Source organism: Cnephaeus nilssonii, assembly GCF_951640355.1.
Source record: "Cnephaeus nilssonii genome assembly, chromosome: 4".
In the NCBI taxonomy this organism is placed as follows: domain Eukaryota; kingdom Metazoa; phylum Chordata; class Mammalia; order Chiroptera; family Vespertilionidae; genus Cnephaeus; species Cnephaeus nilssonii.
The window spans coordinates 3,077,921-3,096,991 of NC_137075.1; the positions used below are offsets into that span (position 1 = coordinate 3,077,921).

The following is a 19,071-nucleotide window of genomic DNA, read 5'->3' on the forward strand; positions in this document are numbered from 1 at the left end:
TCATCTCAGCCATTGTCTGGGCTTGCGATCATTCTGGACCCTGATTTTATCATGCATCACACTTACAGTCCCACCTCCATCCCCACCGCAACCTTTGTATCATCTGTGGATGTGGTCAGGACACTTTGAGTACTAAAAAGTGTGCATCCTTCAAACTGGGTTTGAATCCTGGATCTTCCACTTGATCTTAGAGTTTTGCTTTCCTCATCTAAAGAAGGGGGTTGTGACTCCTACCAGCCAGGAACGTAGTAAAAATTGACAGGAGGAGCATGTGTGAGTGCCCAGCACAGTGTCTTACAGACACTTGGTGAGGGGCGTGCTTAACATTCATTGTTCACCCAGGTTGCTGACAAGCACCTGAACTCCTCAGGGATGAGGGCAGGGATCCTGAGGGAGGGGAACAGTGAGCCCTGCTAACCCTCACTTGTTGCCCACCCCTCTGACAGCCACCCCACCAGATTCACATCCATAAGGCCATCAGGAAGCCTTGTCAAGTGCTGAAGATAAAGGTCACCAGCACCACATTGGTCTCACAGCAATTTTTCAGGGAATGAAGAAATGGAAAAGAGACAGACAATCATCTCTCCAGAGACCAGCCTTGCTGGAGTTCCCAGTGTGCCCTGCCCTGAGCTGGGGGCTATGGAGGAGATGAAGAAAGTAAAGACCCGCTTTTTGGCCTTGAGAGCAGTGTGAGCCCTGAGCTCCCACACCAGGGTGAGCAGGGCTGGACCGAGTCATACTGCAGGTTTATCCCAAACGCCTCACCAACCACAGGCCCTGTGATGCTTTAAGAATGTGAGCCTGTGACTCCCAGCCCACAGATGAAGTATATTGAGTCAGGATGCAAGGATGGCTAAGGAAACTAGAGGCCCAGTGCATGAAAATTCGTGCACTTGCGGGGAAGGGGGGGTGTCCCTCAGCCTGGCCTGCACCCTCTCACAATCCGGGACCCTTTGGGTAGGGTCCCTAGGCCTGGCCTGAGATCAGGGCCTATCAGGGCTTTCCTTCCCCCGGCTGCAGGCAGCTGGCCCCACCCCCACCGCTGCCACTGCTTGCCATCTGTTCAGTGCTGCACCCCCCTCCCCTGCCACCAGTGGCCTCCCTCTGCAGGCAACAGGCTGGGGTGCGATGGCTTGGCTGGCCTGGGCCTCCCTCTGCGGGGCGATCACTGGCCACCGCACACCTGCCACAGGGTCGCTGCCAGTGGCCTGGGCCTCCCTCTTTCTTTGCTGGGGGGTGAGACTAGCCCTGCAAGAGGCTGTCTGCCTACCTGATCACCCCTAACCGCTTACCTGCCTACCTGATCACCCCTAACTGCTTACCTGCCTACCTGATCACCCCTAACTGCTTGCTGGGGGGTGGGGCAAGCCTGGCGAGGGGCCATCTGCCTACCTGATAGCCCCTAACCACTGGCCTTCCTGCCTGATCGCCCCTAACTGATTGCTTGGGGGCGGGGCCAGCCCAGCGAGGGGCCTGGGTGGTTCTGGTCTCTGGTTGTTCTGGTCGTTACGCTCATGGTGGCTGGCCTTTTATTATATAGGACTAGAGGCACAATGCACAAAATTCGTGCAAGAGTAGGCCTTCCTCCCCTTGGCTGCCGGCACCGGCTTCCTGCTGGCACCCGGACCGGGCTTCCCTGGCAGAGAGAGGCCCCACCACCCGCTGCAGCCCACCAGTAAGTGGCCTGTGCCTCCCTCTGCAGGGTGATCATGGGGGATGGCTGGGCCCCAACCAATCACATCGCACCCGCCTTGGCTGGCCTGCCACCAGTGGGTGTCATAGCGTGGTCCCGGATGGTTGTTCAGATGGTTGTTCGGCTGTTTGGCCATTCGGTCGATTTGCATATTATGCTTTTATTATATAGGATTATATAGGATTAGAATCCTTGTCAGAATTTTGTTTAAATCGTATCACTGACTCCTCTCCCCTGATCCCACAACTGACTTATAGATTAACCCTCTGACATCATTTACTAAAGAATGAATCATGGCTTGGTTGGCTGACAGACTCAGCTGCAAGGCCATGCAGGATGCCATAAATGAGGCTTGCCATATGCAGGGGAGGCAGCAAGCCCTCCTGGCGGGGGCTGTTGTCTGAGCCTCGCCTTCAGCTGAAGAGATAAGAACCTACAACTTCAGCAACAGGAAATGACAAAGCAGTGACTGATGGGGAGCCGCTGTACAGGGCTCATTATGGCATTTGCCAGCAGGCGAGACACCCTTATCATGGAGAAAATTGCATCAGGCCCCCTGAATTACTAGCGATTGGAAGTAGATTTCTTGGGACGCACTTTGTTAGATACCTAATGAGGGGGAGGTGAGGGGATGCAGGCGGGCAGAACCCAAAGCTGGCAGGGTGGGGGAAAATGTCTTTGTTAAACAGAATTTGTCAGTTTCCGCTCCAGGCTCCCTGGGGAGGATCCAGGACCAGCTAATTGAATTAAGAGCAGTGCACTCCAGCGGAAGGCTGTGGGCGGGGTGAGAGGCCCCAGTCCAGTAGGGGGACTTTCAGCAGCAAGGACAGCAGCTGCGACCTGGCTAGTCTGTAATTGCCAGGGCGAGCTGGAACTGTTGCATTTTGCATGTTCAGGGGTCTGGGGGATGGAGTGCGTAGGAGAGAAGCAGAATATGTAGTGGAGGAGGGGAAAACAGGTGACCCACAAAGCCTTGAGCTTGTGATGCTCTTGGCCTGGTCTGTCTCAACAGACCCGCCTGCAGGCATCAGTGAGGCTGGGAGGCCTAGGGAAGGGGTGTCTTCTCCCCACCATGGCGCGTCACGTGGGGCAGCTGCTGTGGCAGCACAAGGAGTGGTGGGCTGGGCTCCGAGTCTGAGCCCGTGCATGGCGATGCATTGCTTTGAGCTTTCAAAGTAAGTCTCCAGTTACAACCCTAATGAGGCTGGACGTGCTGCAGCCATGGAGCCACCGAGTGAGAGGCCACTTGTCAGCCCCAAGCTGCCTCAATAGGCAGGGTATGACCTGCCAAGTAGAAAAACAAGTAAGCAGGCTTGTGGGGTGGGCCAGCAGCCCCCACTCCAACCCCCATCTGGAGGAAAGGGGGAGAGCCAAGAAAGGCTGGGACTACATAAGGAAGAATTAGCCCCCAGGCTTCGCCCTCTCCGCCATTTTAGCCTCGCCCCTTCCCCCATCCTCTACCCTGACCCACCACTTCCAGCAGCCTGGCCCCTCCCTGTAGTCTTAAACAAGCTCCTTTCCCATGAGAAACAAGGAGGGAGGGCACAATCCCCTTCCCCAAATAAGGCAGTGAAAGCTGAGGAGTCTGGAGAGGTAAAGGACCGTTGGGGAGAATTCAGGCACTCCGTGAGGCACTGTGGCTTCCTGGTGCCAGTTACCTCACATGCCAAGAGCAACTGCCTCTGGCCTTGCCTGCGGGGCCTATACTGTGTGGAAGTCTAAAGACTTTTCTGCAAAAACCACCCACCCACCTTGCCCCCAACCCCCAGGCCACAATAGGTCCTGACAAAGTTGATGAAAATGTGGGCAGGAGACCTGCAGAGGTGGGGAGGTGGGGAGGTGCTGGCATGACACAGCTGTGGGAGCAGATAGAGGCCAGGCCCAGCCTTGGAGAGGGCAGAGCAGTGCAGAAACTCTGAGTCTGACAGGGGCTCTGGTAGAGCAGCTGAGGGTCAGAAGGGAGTGCAGTGGGCAGTACAGACTAGAATCCATAGATGCTGTGCTTTTCAGAACACACCCACCCACCAGAAACTGATGGGGTAAAGGCACGGGACTGGACTGGGGTCAGTCTCGTTTTTATTTTATCCTTATAATGAAATTAGATGAATTATCCATGACAAACATCAGAATACACATAAAAGTATCCGGTGAATGCCCAGTTCTGTAAATGTCAGCTTTTGAGTCACTGAGTTGACCCTCTGGTGCTGGGGCCACACAGGGTGGATGTCAGGGAGAAGGCTGTGGGGGAGGGGACTTTTTCAGCATGTGTCCCTGCTTTCAGAACTGATGGGGCACCTCTGGAGACCTCTCCCTTGATTTCATTACTTCTACTTCCTCTTCTAACTGGATTAGATGGCAGTCTATGAAATCCAGGGCATCAGAATTGGCTTGCTGCCTGGAAATGAGGAGAAATGTCATTATGGGTCCTGAATCAGCATCTCACCCCAGCCCCAGGGGCCACTTTGTCAATGGGGAGTTAGTCTTTACCCTGGGTAGTTACTCTTTCCTTCATTCTCTCTTGCATCCATCCATCCATCCATCCATCCATCCATCCATCCATCCATCCAATATGCATTCTGTTGTTCTCTGCAGCCATTCTGGTGTTCAGCCGTTCTGAACAGGAGAGAGACATGGTACTTTTTCCTATATAAAACAGACAACTCAAAATGCCAAAACCATCTGACTCAGATGCTGCACTGAGGCCCTGGGCATGTTCAATGAGGAGCCCCTGAGTGAATTTCACCCTCCCTGTACCATAGCTACTGAGAGGAGCAGGTGAGAGAGACAGTCAGGCCTAATGCTCAGGGACAAAACAGTCCCAGAAATCTTGATTTTAACAAGCAGTAGGTGCCATAGTCAGCCCCAGGGTCACCCAAGCTTCATTCTTCCCATCCCAAGAGTCTTTGTTTAGCTGTTTTCTCTTTGGAAGTATTTATCCTTATATCCAGGGATGGAGGTGGAGGGTGGGGGTGAGGGTGAGGGTGAGGCCAAATTGAACAGGATATACCTCTGTACTTGTGTGACTATCCCTTACTCTACTGACACAAGCCTGAAAAGGCTTCGTGTTAATGAATTTCTGCACACACAATTTTATTTTTAAAGGACACAAAGGATCCCAGTGGTAAAGTGAAGGATCCTTGTCCTAATTCACCTGATTCATGAGTGGGCTTTCATATAGAGTACCAAGTTCTCACTGTTCAGGGTCAGACACTCAAGCACTTCTAACCCTCAACACATCTGTCCTGGTTGGCACTATGCCCATTCTTCTATTTACTTCTAGAACAACACTCTAGACCAGAGGTCATCAACCGGTGGTCCACAGACCGCTGGTGGTCCATGAGATCTGAAAGGTTGGCAAACGCTGCTATAGACAGTGCCATATTTGTCTGCTTTTGGCCAAGACAGAAGTCCATCAGCTGATGTACGGTGGAAGTGGATCACCTTTGAGGTCCCTACAAACTTGGTACTGCATAATTCTTTGAACAATGCAGTTATGGCTAACTACGGATTTTCAACAGAGCTTCAAAGTAACCTCTCACCAGAGAGAGCATAAGACATGTCCCCAAATCCAAGGAACTTAAAGTTTTAGCCTATATATTAAAAGAGTAATATGCAAATTGACCATCACTCCAAGACACAAGATGGCCACCCCCAGTGGTCAAAGATGGCTGCTCCCACGTGGACACAAGATGGCCGCCACAAGATGGCCACCACAAGATGGCCAGCAGGGGAGGGCAGTTGTGGGCAGTTAGGGGTGACCATGCCAGCAGAGGAGGGCAGTTGAGGGGGACCCAGGCCTGAAGGGTAGGGCAATTGGGGGAGACCAGGCTTTCAGGGGAGGGCAGTTGTGGGTGATCAGGCCAGCAGGGAGGGCAGTTAGGGGTGACCAGGCCAGCAGAGGAGGGCAGTTAGGGGTGACCAGGCCGGCAGGGGAGGGAGTTAGGGGCAATCGGGCTGTCTGGGGAGCAGTTAGGCATCGACCAGGATGGCAGGGGAGTGGTTAGGGGGTGATCAGGCTGGCAGGCAGAAGCGGTTAGGGGCAATCAGGCAGAGGCAGGTGAGCAGTTGGGAGCCAGCAGTCCTGGATTGTGAGAGGGATGTCTGACCACCTGTTTAGGCCTGATCCCAAGGGGTCCCAGATTCGAGAGGGTGCAGGCTGGGCTGAGGGACACCCCCCACCCCGTGCACGAGTTTCATGCACCAGGCCTCTAGTTAGAAAAATAAAATGGCAAACAAGCCTGGAGTTAGAGACCAATGTGAGCAGAGAGAGCCAGCGGTTGGGCTGGAAGAACCCAGAAAAGCTTTGAGCAAGTGTGGGCAGAGGCCATTAGGCTTCCTAGAGGGGCTGGTATTTGAGTGGGTCAAATTCTAGACAAGCAGAGATGAGAGTGAAAATCATACCAAGAGAGGAGGAGGAGAATAGGAAACAAGACATTAAAGGAGAAAGGAGAGAGAGAGAGAGAGAGAGAGAGAGAGAGAGAGAGAGAGAGAGACTGTTTAAGGGGTGATAAGAGGGAAGAATGACAGAGATGGAATGGAAAATAAGTCTGCACAGCAAGCAAAGGGTGTCACAGGAGTGTGGAGATTTTATATTTTTATTTTTTAAAATTTCTTTATTAAGGTATTACATATGTGTCCTCATCCCGCCATTAACACCCACCCCCCACACTCATGCTCTCACCCCCCTGGTGTTCGTGTCCATTGGTTAGGCTTATATTCATGCATACAAGTCCTTTGATTGATCTCTCCTTCTTTCCCCCACCCATACAAGTCCTTTGATTGATCTCTCCTTCTTTCCCTCTGAGGTCTGGCAGTCTGATCAATGCTTCTCTGCCTCTGGATCTGTCCCTGTTCATCAGTTTATGTTGTTCATTATATTCCATAAATGAGTGAGATCATGTGGTATTTGTCTTTCTCTGCCTGGCTTATTTCACTTAGCATAATGCTCTCCAGTTCCATCCATGCTGTTGCAAATGGTAAGAACTCCTTCTTTTTTACTGCAGCATAGTATTCCATTGTGTAGATGTACCACAGTTTTCTAATCCACTCATCTGCTGACAGGCATTTAGGCTGTTTCCAAATCTTAGCTATGGTGAATTGTGCTGCTATGAACATAGGGGTGCATAAATCCTTTCTGATTCGTGTTTCTAGTTTCTTGGGATATATTCCTAGAAGTGGGATCACTGGGTCAAATGGGAGTTCCATTTTTAGTTTTTTGAGGAAACTCCATACTGTTCTCCACGGTGGCTGCACCAATCTGCATTCCCACCAGCAGTGCACGAGGGTTCCTTTTTCTCCGCATCCTCGCCAACACTTGTCGTTTATTGATTTGTTGATGATAGCCATTCTGACAGGTGTGAGATGGTATCTCATTGTTGTTTTGATTTGCATCTCTCGGCTAACTAGTGACTTTGAGCATGTTTTCATATGTCTCTTAGCCTTCCTTCTGTCCTCCTTTGAAAAGTGTCTATTTAGGTCCGTTGCCCACTTTTTTATTGGATTGTTTATCTTTCTTTTGTTAAGTTGTCTGAGTTCCCTGTAAATGTTGGAGATTAAACCTTTATCGGCTATAACATTGGCAAATATGTTCTCCCATGCAGTGGGCTTTCTTATTGTTTTGTTGATGGTTTCTTTTGCTGTGCAAAAGCTTTTTATTTTGATGTAGTCCGATTTGTTTATTTTCTCTTTAGCTTCCATTGCCCTAGGGGCAGTATCAGTGAAGAAGTTCCTTCGGCATATTTCTGAGGTTTCTCTGTCTGTGGATTCCTCTAGTATTTTTATGGTTTCCCATCTGATGTTTAAGTCCTTTATCCATATTGAGTTTATTTTTGTGTATGGTGTAAGTTGGTGGTCTAGTTTCATTTTTTTGCATGTATCTGTCCAATTTTCCCAACACCATTTGTTGAAGAGACTATCTTGACTCCATTTTATGTTCATGCCTCCTTTGTCAAATATTAATTGGGCATAGTGGTTTGGGTCGATTTCTGGGTTCTCTATTCTATTCCATTGGTCTATATGTCTGTTCTTGTGCCAGTACCAGGCGGTTTTAAGAACAGTGGCTTTGCCGAAACCGGTTTGGCTCAGTGGATAGAGCGTCGGCCTGCGGACTCAAGGGTCCCAGGCTTGATTCCGGTCAAGGGCATGTACCTTGGTTGCGGGCACATCCCCAGTAGGGGGTGTGCAAGAGGCAGCTGATCGATGTTTCTCTCTCATCGATGTTTCTAACTCTCTATCCCTCTCTCTTCCTCTCTGTAAAAAATCAATAAAATATATATTTTTTTTAAAAAAAAAAGAACAGTGGCTTTGTAATACAGCTTGATATCTGGTATTGAGATCCCACCTACTTTGTTTTTCTTTCTCAGGATTGCTGCAGCTATTCAGGGTCTTTTTTTATTCCAGATGATTTTTTGGAAAGTTTGTTGTAGGTCTGTGAAATATGCCGTTGGTATTTTAATGGGGATTGCATTGAATCTATAGATTGCTTTGGGTAGTATGGACATTTTGATGATGTTGATTCTACCAATCCATGAACATGGTGTGATCTTCCATCTGTTTACGTCTTCCTCTATCTCTTTTTTCAGTGTCCTGTAGTCTTTCGCATATAGGTCTTTTACCTCCTTAGTTAAGTTTATTCCTAGGTATCTTAATTTTTTTGGTGCGATGGTAAATGGGATTGCTTTTTTAGTCTCTCTTTCTATAAGTTCATTATTGATGTAAAGAAATGCCATAGATTTCTTGGCATTAATTTTGTATCCTGCTACATTGCCGAATTCATTTATTAAGTCTAATAATTTTTTTATGGAGTCTCTAGGGTTTTCTATGTACAATATCATGTCATCTGTAAATAAGGACAGTTTTACTTCTTCTTTTCCAATTTGGATGCCTTTTATTTCTTCTTCTTGTCTGATCGCAATGGCTAGTACTCCCAGTACTATGTTGAACAGGAGTGGTGAGAGTGGGCATCCCTGTCTTGTTCCTGTTCTTAGGGAAAATGGTTTTAGTTTTTGTCCATTGAGTATGATGTTGGCTGTGGGTTTTTCACATATGGCTTTTATTATGTTGAGGTATGATCCTTCTATTCCCACCTTGCTGAGTGTTTTGATCAAGAAGGGGTGTTGGATTTTGTCAAATGCTTTTTCTGCGTCAATTGATATGATTATGTGATTTTTATCTCTCAATTTGTTTATGTGATGTATCATGTTTATTGATTTGCAGATATTGTACCATCCTTGCATCCCTGGGATAAATCCTACTTGGTCATGGTGTATAATCTGATGTATTGCTGGATCCGATTTGCTAGAATTTTGTTGAGGATTTTGACATCTATGTTCATGAGGGATATTGGCCTGTGATTCTCTTTCATTGTGTTGTCTTTATCTGGTTTTGGTATTAGGGTGATGCTGGCTTCATAGAAGGATCCTGGAAGTGTTCCTTCCTCTTGAATTTTTTAGAATAGTCTGAGGAGGATAGGATTTAGTTCTTCATTGAATGTTTGGTAAAACTCCCCTATGAAGCCATCTGGCCCCGGGCTTTTGTTTGTTGTGAGCTTTTTGATGACTGCTTCAATTTCTTCCATAGTTATTAGCCTATTGAGATTTTTAGAATCTTCCTGATTGAGTTTTGGAAGATTGTATTTTTCTAGGAATATGTCCATTTCCTCTAGGTTGTCTAGTTTGTTGGAGTAGAGTTGTTCATAGTATTTTTTAACAATCCTTTGTATTTCTGTGGGGTCTGTTGTTATTTCGCCTCTCTCATTTCTGATTTTATTTGAGTCCTCTGTCTTTGCTTCTTGGTGAGCCTGGCTAGAGGTTCATCAATCTTGTTTATCCTTTCAAAGAACCAGCACTTGGTTTCATTGATCGTTCGTATTGTTTTGTTTTGTTTTGTTTTGTTTTGTTTTTTGGTCTCTATGTCATTTATTTCTGCTCTGATCTTTATTATCTCCTTCCTTCTGCTCACTCTGGGTTTTTCTTGTTGCTCTCTTTCTAATTCTGAGAGTTGTAGAGTTAGATGATTTACTACCATTTTTTTTTCTTGTTTTTTGAGGTAGGCTTGTAGAGCTATAAACTTCCCTCTCAGGACTGTTTTCATTGTGTCCCATAGATTTTGGATTGTTGTGTTTTTGTTGTCATTAGTTTCCAGGATGCTTTTAATTTCTTCTTTGATCTATTTGGTAACCCAGTCATTATTTAATAGCATGCTATTCAGCTTCCAAGTGTTTGAGATTTTTGGATTGTTTTTATTGTAGTTTATTTCTAATTTTATGGCATTGTGGTCTGAGAAGATGCTTGGTGTGATTTCAATCTTCTTGAATTTGGGGAGACTTCGCTTATGACCCAATATGTGGTCTATTTTTGAAAATGTCCCATGTGCACTTGAGAGGAATGTATATTCCGTGGCTTTGGGGTGAAATGTTCTGAAGATGTCAGTTAAGTCGATCTGATCTAGTGAGTCATTTAGGATTGCTGTGTCTTTGCTGATTTTTTGTCTAGAGGATTTATCCAGTGATGTCAGTGGTGTATTAAAGTCCCCTACTATGATTGTATTGTTGTCGATCTCTCTCTTGATATCTTCCAGGAGTTTTGTTATGTATTTTGGTGCTCCTGCCTTGGGTGCATATATGTTTATCAGGGTTATATCCTCTTGTTGTATTGATCCCTTTAGTATTATGAAGTGGCCTTCCTTATCTCTTGTTATGGCATTTACTTTGAGGCCTATTTTGTCAGATATAAGTATTGCTACCCCAGCTTTTTTTTTTCATTTCCATTTGCCTGAAAGATATTTTTCCATCCCTTCACTTTCAATCTGTGTGAGTCTCTTGTTCTGAGGTGGGTCTCTTGTAGACAGCATATATATGGGTTGTGTTTTTTCATCCATTCAGCCACTCGATATCTTTTGATTGGAGCATTTAGTCCATTTATGTTTAAAGTTATTACTGAAAGGTATTTGTTTGTAGTCATATCTATTTTTGTGTTTGTGTTCCTTCTTACCTGTTTATTTCTTCTTTTTACAGTATTCCCTTTAGCATTTCTTGCATTGCGGGTTTGGTGGTGATAAACTCCCTTAGCCTTTTTTTGTCTTTTTTGGTCATGTTGCATGCTTCAATTTCACTAATTTCCTTTCTTGGCAACTCCTCATTTTCATTCCTCTGGGTATTGTGTCGTCTCCGCTGATTTCCCCTTCAATTTTGATTGATAGTCTTGCTGGATAGAGTATTCTTGGATTCAGTCCTTCGCTTTGCAACACTTTGTATACCTCCTTCCATTCCCTTCTAGCTTGATGTGTTTCTGTTGAGAAATCATTTGATAATCTGATGGGGGTTCCTTTGTAGGTAACTCTCTGTCTCTCTCTTGACACCTTTAAGATTCTCTCTTTGTCGTTGATATTTGCCATTGAAATTATGACATGTCTTGGTGTGGGTCTTTTGTGGTTGATCCTGCTTGGGACTCTCTGTACTTGTGTAACTTTTTTCTTCCCAATATCTGGGAAATTTTCTGTTATTATTTCTTCAAATAGATTTTCTAATCCCTGCTGCTCTTCTTGTCCTTCTGGCAGCCCTATTATACGCATGTTACTTCGTTTCATGTTGTCCCAGAGCTCCCTTAGGCTTTCCTCCTGCTTTTTAATTTTTTTCTCCAATTGCTGTTCAGATTGAGCTTGTTTCTGTACCTGATCTTCTAATTCACTAATTCAGTCCTCTGCTTCTTCTAGTCTACTGTTGAAACTTTCCATGGTGTTTTTATTGATTGATTGATTGATTGATTGATTATGGTATCACATAATTGTCCTCATCCCCCCATTCCCATCCCAAACCCCTCCCCACGTATGCCCCCACCCCTCTGTTGTCTGTGACCACTGGTTAGGCTTATATGCATGCATACAAGTCCTTTGGTTGATCTCTCCCCCTTTCCCGCACCCACCCCTACCTTCCCTCTGAGGTTTGACAGTCTGATCGATGCTTCCCTGTCTCCGGGTCTGTTTTTGTTCATCAGTTTATGTTATTCATTATTTCCCCTAGATGCATGTGATCATGTGATACAAGAAATACACTTATAAGAACCGAAAATGAGACAAGCCATAATGGTTATGCTGAGAGGCAAATGAATCAGTCTGTAGTGAGTTTCTTTCTGCGCCAACAGTTCTTTTGAGTCCCAATTTCAATGTCAAACAGTTCCTTATGTGTACATGTCAGCAATGATATTTCAGTTCTGGATGGTGGACAAATGGTGGTGATGCAGGTCCGACCGACTCTGGTTTGGTCCTGGGCATCCTTCAGCGATGCACAGCTGCTGTCTGCTAGTATGGCAAGGCATTGTCAGCGTCTTCCATCTCTGGACTGTTTCTCTTCTGTCTTCATGGCTGGAGCAGTCCTGTCAATTCCTCTCTGATGCAGGAATCCACATGGTCTTGGAGTTGTTTTAGCTGCCGAAAGGTGTATCTTTGGAGGTGGAGGTCCCAGGGTCCACGGGTCTGCAGCTGGGGTAGCAGGATATTGGCTGGAGTGGGTGCTGGGTCACGGGGGAAGTTCCAAGGCCTGTCTTGTTGGTGGTGTTAATGAGTTTCTAAAAAAGGCTGTTCTCCGCTCAAGATGGCGTGGGCTCCGTGCTGGAGTGCCGCCGTCCGGGGAGTGCCCGCAGTGGTGGTAGTCTCTCCTTGTCAAGGTGAGGCTTTCTGCCAGCCCCTGCTGCTCCTGCGAGATTTAACTTTCCCTCACTCACTCACACACACCCCACCACAACCACACACTCTCCTTTCATACCCTCACTCATTCACTTCCTCTCTCTCAGCTTCGTCCTGCCAGCTGCCATCTTTTTTTTTTTTTCTATGCATGTCTCCATGGTGTTTTTGATTGTAGCTATATCACTTTTCATTTCTTCCTGATTCTTGCATAGGTTGTTGATTTTCTCATCCATCCGATGTATAAATTCCACGACCACTACTCTGAATTCTTTTTCGGTCATGTTGCATGCTTCAATTTCACTAATTTCCTTTCTTGGCAACTCCTCATTTTATTTCCTCTGGGTATTGTGTCATCTCCCCATTCTGACTATCACCAGAAGGTTCAAACTTTGAGTTGTGTGGACCCGGGCCATGTGCCGTGGGAACTTCGCACCACCCGAGTGTCACTGAAGTGCTCCGACACTAGGACGTGTGGCTGCCGTGGGTTGGTGGAAACCAGACTTGCCCAGGGTCAGTGTTACCAGTGTTCAGTGTGGTCTCGTGTGCACACCTAGAATCAGGGACCCCGCCTGCACCGCGCTGTTGGTGTGTGCTGAAAATGAGTTCCCTAGCGTGTGCCAGGAGTCAGAGTTTCCCTGTGTCTGCACCAAGAATTGAGTGTCAGAGTCTCTCTTGCCTCGTGTGGCTTCTCGCTGAGAATCAGGGTCCCCGTGTGCGCATGCACCAAGAATTGGAGTCACTGGCTCTGAGTGTGAATGCGCTGTGAGTCAGGGATCCCAGGCAGACACGGTAAGAAATAGAGTCAAGATGGTGGTGCTCAGTGTTGCCTCTTGCCGGGAGAATTTGGGTCCCGGTCACCATGGACTGGGTTGCACAATATCTCTGTGGCGTGCCTGCGCTGTGGAAAACTGACTTCCGTGTGTGCTTGCCCTGAATCCAAGTCAGGTGGCACTGCCGCCCTGCGTGGGCTTCGGGTTTGGTCACCCGATTGCGTTGTGGGGAGCAGATTCCAGTCTCTCAAATTCCAGTAGCAGCGCTGCAGCCCGTGTGCGCTCTCAAGCTCAGATTCCCCGGAGGGCGCTGCGGCTCCAGGGAGGGGCGGGTCTATCGGGTACTATGGCGCTATCCGCGCGCCTGCGGGGAGGGGGACGGGCTCTTTGACTCATGGAAATCTGCTGCCAGGAAGTCTGGATTCTTGTTGTTTGTTGGTCTGAAGCTGTGGTTGCAGTTCTCTGTCCCCAGTGGCTGCAGGGTCCTGGTTTGTGTCTGAGGCCAGGATCCCAGTCTCAGGCAGCTCTGTTTCCCAAGATGGCCTGGTCTCTGGTCTCCGTGCCGCACTGGCCGCCCAGGAGTGTCCGCTTTGTGCGCGGGGCTCCGCCATCTAAGATTGCCCGGTTTGGCAGCCCCTTGGAGGACCTGCAGAATCTAACTGACCCTAGCTCATACACGCACACACCACACACGTCTACACTCTCCTCTATGGGTTCCTCACTCTCTCACACTCTCTCCCTCCCTAACTTCCTGCCAGTCGCCATCTTCGAGCTCGAGTGTGGAGATTTTAGAAGCTGTTGTTACAACACTGAGTATGGAAGTCATAGATGGCATCATTTATTCTTTCAAAAGTGTTTATTGAGCATCTAAATGAGGCAGACGAGGGATAAACAAGGTCCCTGCTTACATATAACTTACATTCTAGCATGGAGATTGGAGAAGATAGAATTCTAGCATGGAGATTGGAGAAGATAGAATTCTAGCATGGAGATTGGAGAAGATAGAATTCTAGCATGGAGATTGGAGAAGATAGAATTCTAGCATGGAGATTGGAGAAGATAGAATTCTAGCATGGAGATTGGAGAAGATAGAATTCTAGCATGGAGATTGGAGAAGATAGAATTCTAGCATGGAGATTGGAGAAGATAGAATTCTAGCATGGAGATTGGAGAAGATAGAATTCTAGCATGGAGATTGGAGAAGATAGAATTCTAGCATGGAGATTGAAGGGCCCACCCCAGTACAGGACCCTCCCTGGATGCCAGAGCACTCAGGCTACCTTCTACTCTCCTTCCTCTCACCTCTGCCCCTCGGGAAAGCAGTCATCTAACCTGACCTTTCAGTTTAGGCATTAGTTGGGTTGCAAATAAAGATTCAAACCTTGTCTTTGAATAAAGACAAGGCAGTAAACAACTAAGCACATTTTTTGAAATTTAATTTTCTGGTAAAGTACTATGAACACAGTAAAATGGTATAATGTGAAGAGAGAGTATATTGGAGGAGGAGTTACTTTTAATAGGATGGTCCTTCACCTCAAAGAGCAGAACTCTCTAAGAAAATCACATTTGGGCTGAGACCTAAGTGAAGAGAAGGGAACAGCCATGTAAAGACCCCTGAGGCTTTCCAGGTAGAGAAAACAGCAGAGACCAAGGCCTAGGGGCAGGAAAGAGCTTGGCTTGTTAGAGAAACATCAAGGACAGTGTGATTAGGGCCCAATGAGCAAGGGGGCAGGAGGTAGACAGGGGCCAGACAAGCAGGGCCTCCTGAGCCATGAGGAGGAGAGGCTTGGGGTGTGGAAAGTGCATTTATGGTAGGGAGGCACAGAGGAATTTCTTTGCACTTTCTCTTCCCAGAGGCCAGAAAACTTCTTAACACCAAACAACAGCAAGGTTCTGCCCATGCTGGACCCTCAGATCTTAGATGAGAAGCTGGGTTCCATCCATGAGTCCTGGTCCAAGGCCTCAGTGAGCTCCACAATGAACTCCAGCACATCCACCTTCCAGGAAGCAGAGGAGAAGCCTCAGATGCCCCAAATGTCCCATGAAATGGTGAGTGTCTCCCCGCGCCCCCAGGCCAGGGGGGGGGGGCTGGAGCCGTGATAGGGGGGATTGGGAAGAGGCTTGACTGCCCTTGTGGGCCTGGTTCACGCCTCAGGTGACAAGTAGACCTCCCCTTGGGAGCACTCATAATGAGTTACCCCAAATCTAAACTGTGGAAGGTGTGCATTCTTCATTTTACAGAGTTTCTTTATCTTTTGAATCAAATACCCATATGATTTCTTTTAAAACAAACCTTGCAACACTGTATGAGCTGGTTCCATTTACTCAACTAGTCATCAACTCAGAGCATCCTCAGGAGCATGTCACTGGGTAATGGGAAGCCCTGAGAGATTCGTTTTAGCTTCTAAAATAATGACAGAGGAGATGGGATGGAACATAAGTCTACACAGCAAAGGGTGTCACAGGAGTGTGGAGATTTTAGAAGCTGTTGTTACTACACTGAGTATGGAATTCATAGATGGCATCGTTTATTCTTTTAAAAGTGTTCATTGAGCATCTAAATGAGGCAGACATGAGGGATAAACAAGGTCCCTGCTTACATATAACTTACATTCTAGTGTGGAGACAGTAAACAACTAAACGCATTTTTTGAAATTTAATTTTCTGGTAAAGTACTATGAGCACAGTAGAATGGTATAATGTGAAGAGAGAGTATATTGGAGGAGGAGTATATTGGAGGAACCTCAAAGAAAGGAGGACACCATCTTTGATCGTGAGAGCTGGCATGGCTTCCTGTTGCCAGTTGGCCAGATGCTGGGAAAGGGTTGGTAAAGGTGACCAAGCTGGTGTCTTAATTTGTTGAGGGGTCAGTGCTGGGTGCTAGCCCCTTGCTACAGAGAGTTGAAGTGAAGGCTACCAAAAAGACAGTCCACAGTTCCTAACTGAGGTACCAAGCCAATGACCATGGATGAATTCAAGTGTGGCTTCCTCCCTTCTTCCACAATGGGTCCCATGGTGAACGTTGCTCCAGAAGATCCTGACAAAAGGCCCGAGCCAAGGCCACTGGCCAATAGGGAAGGCCTGGGTTTTCTCCTCGAGGGATCTCCCCTCTCACTAACAGCCTCCACATCTTCCCTGGGCACTCTGCACCTTTCTGAAACATGTCCCATTGAATGAGCAGGGAGGGTTGCTGTCTGCTGGGTGTGTCCAGGGTGCTCCCACATGAAGTGCCCCTGCCCACCCCAGGGGGCACAGGACCCTCCCTGGATGCCAGAGCACTCCGGCTACCTTCTACGCTCCTTCTTCTCACCTCTGCCCCTCGGGAAAGCAGTCATCTAACCTGACCTTTCAGTTTAGGCATTAGTTGGGTTGCAAATAAAGATTCAAACCTTGTCTTTGGAGACTTTAGACCAGCAGTCGCCAACCTTTCGGACCTCACGGACCACCAGTGGACCACGGGTTGGCGACTGCTGCTTTAGACAGTATTAATAAATCAGTGCCTGCAAGTTAGTCTTGATTTTCTCTTAAGAATTAAACTATAAGAGATGGGATGAGATTGCATATTGAGAAGTCAAGGTTAGCCATGAGGAAGAACCATTTTTAAGCAAGAGGTTGAGTAACCATTGTGAGTGATGGAGGGCCAGAGGAGAAATAAGTGACCCAAGGGCACCAAAATGGATTCTGTGAGGCTCTGAGTGCAAACAAGGGGCTCAGGGTTGCCCCATATCCACAGGCTGTCAGAGATGTGGTGAGTGGGTCTAGATGGAGAACTAAAGCATGTCTTCTCTGAACACCACCCTAGCACACCCATCAGTGCGTTGGTCTCCCCTTGCTGGGCACCTGGCAAGGCCACAGGCACTGGCTGCACTCCCTGGCTTGCTGTGGGGTTAGGTCCACTCAGCCATCACCATTCAGCCTTCGAACTAAGAGCATACTGACTCCAGGACCCAGTCCAGGCCTGGGTCCACACAAATGTAGGTAAATGCTTATTGGGCCATGTGCTAGAACCCCTGGCTGGACAGGAAGTACATCAGAAAGAACCTTAGAGAGCGTCTAGGCTGAGCTCCTGTTTTACGAAGGATGGCAATGAGGATGAGGTGGGACAACCCTGCCAAGGCTCCTGACTCTGTGTTGCCTTGCATGTAGCCAAGTGAATACCAGATGGCTGTGGAGGCCCGGACACCCAGCCCTGGACCCTTCAAGCCACTTGGCACCACTGGACCTGCCCCTCTCCCTTGCCCATCCCAGCCTATCCCAGGCCCCATCTTGTTCCCTCCTGTTCCTGACTCAGCTCCATTTCATTTACCCCTCGCCCCTCGCCTCTCGCCCCTCTCTCCTCTCCCCTCTCCCCTTTCCCCTCTCCCCTCTCCCCTTTCCCCTCTCCCTTCTCCTTTCTCCCTTCTCCCTTCTCCCTTTTCCCTCCTTCTCCTTCTCCTTCTTCCTCTCTCTCTCTCTCTCTCTCTCTCTCTCTCTCTCTCTCTCTCTCTTTCTGACCTTTGTTCTCATTGGGTCCTGAAGACCCAGCCCCCAGCTCCAGCTCTTAATAACTAGCCAGAAGCTGGGAGGACCACGGCAGCACCCTAACATTCACAAGGCCGGTACAGCACAGTACAAGCAATAGAACTTGGGTGGGTAGCAATGGCGTTCAGGTCTATGAATGATGATGTAGTAATGGGTCACTGTTTCATAGCAACAAAACAAAGTTACATAACAGTGAATGCGCTCATACAACCAAGAAACAGTGACAAGCAAGAGAACTGCAATCAGGGAGCAGCGGAGTGCAGCTGCATAGCAATGAACCCAAGCTGCCCAGTGCTTTCACACAGCACTGTGTTACAGGAAGACACAACCATAGGACATAGCAATGAGCAAAGAACATGGCATGTAAGCCATAGACAGAGTCACAGGGCAGTAGAAGACATCTGATTAGCACCCAAACACATCTGGTGGCAATGGCATGGCCACAAGGTATGTGACTCCTGGATGTGTGGTCAGGAAGTAGTCACCAGCAGCAGAGCCTCAGGATGTGCATTGGGCCCCAGTGACATGGCAGTGTCGGGAGCAAAGGACTGAAGTGCCTCCCTGGGCTCTCGGCCACTTTATCCGGGCTGTGAGCCTCCCAGCATCACCTGACTCCCAGAGTGCATTGGTCTATGTCTAGTCTTATAGCACACTCCCCGGAGCACAAGAAATAATTTCACCTCTGATTCCCTCCAGAGCCTACTGTGGCTAAATAGGAAATTGAACATTTTCTGGAGAAAGAAGCACCTTGGGGGTGGAGAGGGAGTGGAGGAGACGCAGGCTGGACTCTCTCTTTAGGGAGGAGGCTGTGGATGCTCTATGCTGCCCCAGGCCTGCCAGTCCCAACCCTACAGCCCCACCAAGCCCTACTGGGGCGCCCTCCCCCTAGTATGCCCTTGGATCATCTTCCTTCCAGGACTGCCATCCAGGCAATTCTTCCATCTCGAGCTCCCTTCATCCAGGACACTTGGTTTTAAAACAGGTCTTTTCATGTACCATTTTGTCAATGTGGTGCAAAGCTCCTGTCCTGACTAGACCACTGGGGTCAGGGTCCCATGGTTGTCATCTTGAGTCAAGTGCAGGGCCCGGGCAGAGCTAGAGGAAGCCTTCACCACCCTTCTGAGAGCCCAGGAAGTCTTTTGAAAGAGGCGGGCTTCCAGTGGAATGAAGAGTCAGAGTTGTCCTGAACATGACAGCGCTCCACACAGTAACCATTTGCAAGCATCCTCCTTCACCCCTAGAGCCCCCCAGCCAACCAGACATTAGGGGAGAGCAGGTAAGACGAGGGACTCCATGCTGTGTGCACAGGCCTGGTTCTGTTCACACAGGGCTTAAAAACACCTGCCCTGTGCCTGATTCCCCAGTCCTCAGCAAGCCTCCAACCAGCCAGAAAACTCCCACCCCCTG

General features: G+C 48.0%; 1 protein-coding gene across 1 annotated transcript in view; it reads left to right on the forward strand.

Annotated features, from left to right (window-relative positions):
- CCDC33 (coiled-coil domain containing 33) overlaps nucleotides 1–19,071 on the forward strand; it is a gene marked incomplete at both ends in the record, with an annotated part of 100,183 nt that overhangs the window by 43,008 nt on the left and 38,104 nt on the right. Inside the window, one exon of the mRNA XM_079767689.1 lies at nucleotides 14,998–15,192. Within this exon, the coding sequence (XP_079623815.1) occupies nucleotides 14,998–15,192 (195 nt within the window). The remainder of the gene's footprint in view (nucleotides 1–14,997; nucleotides 15,193–19,071) is intronic.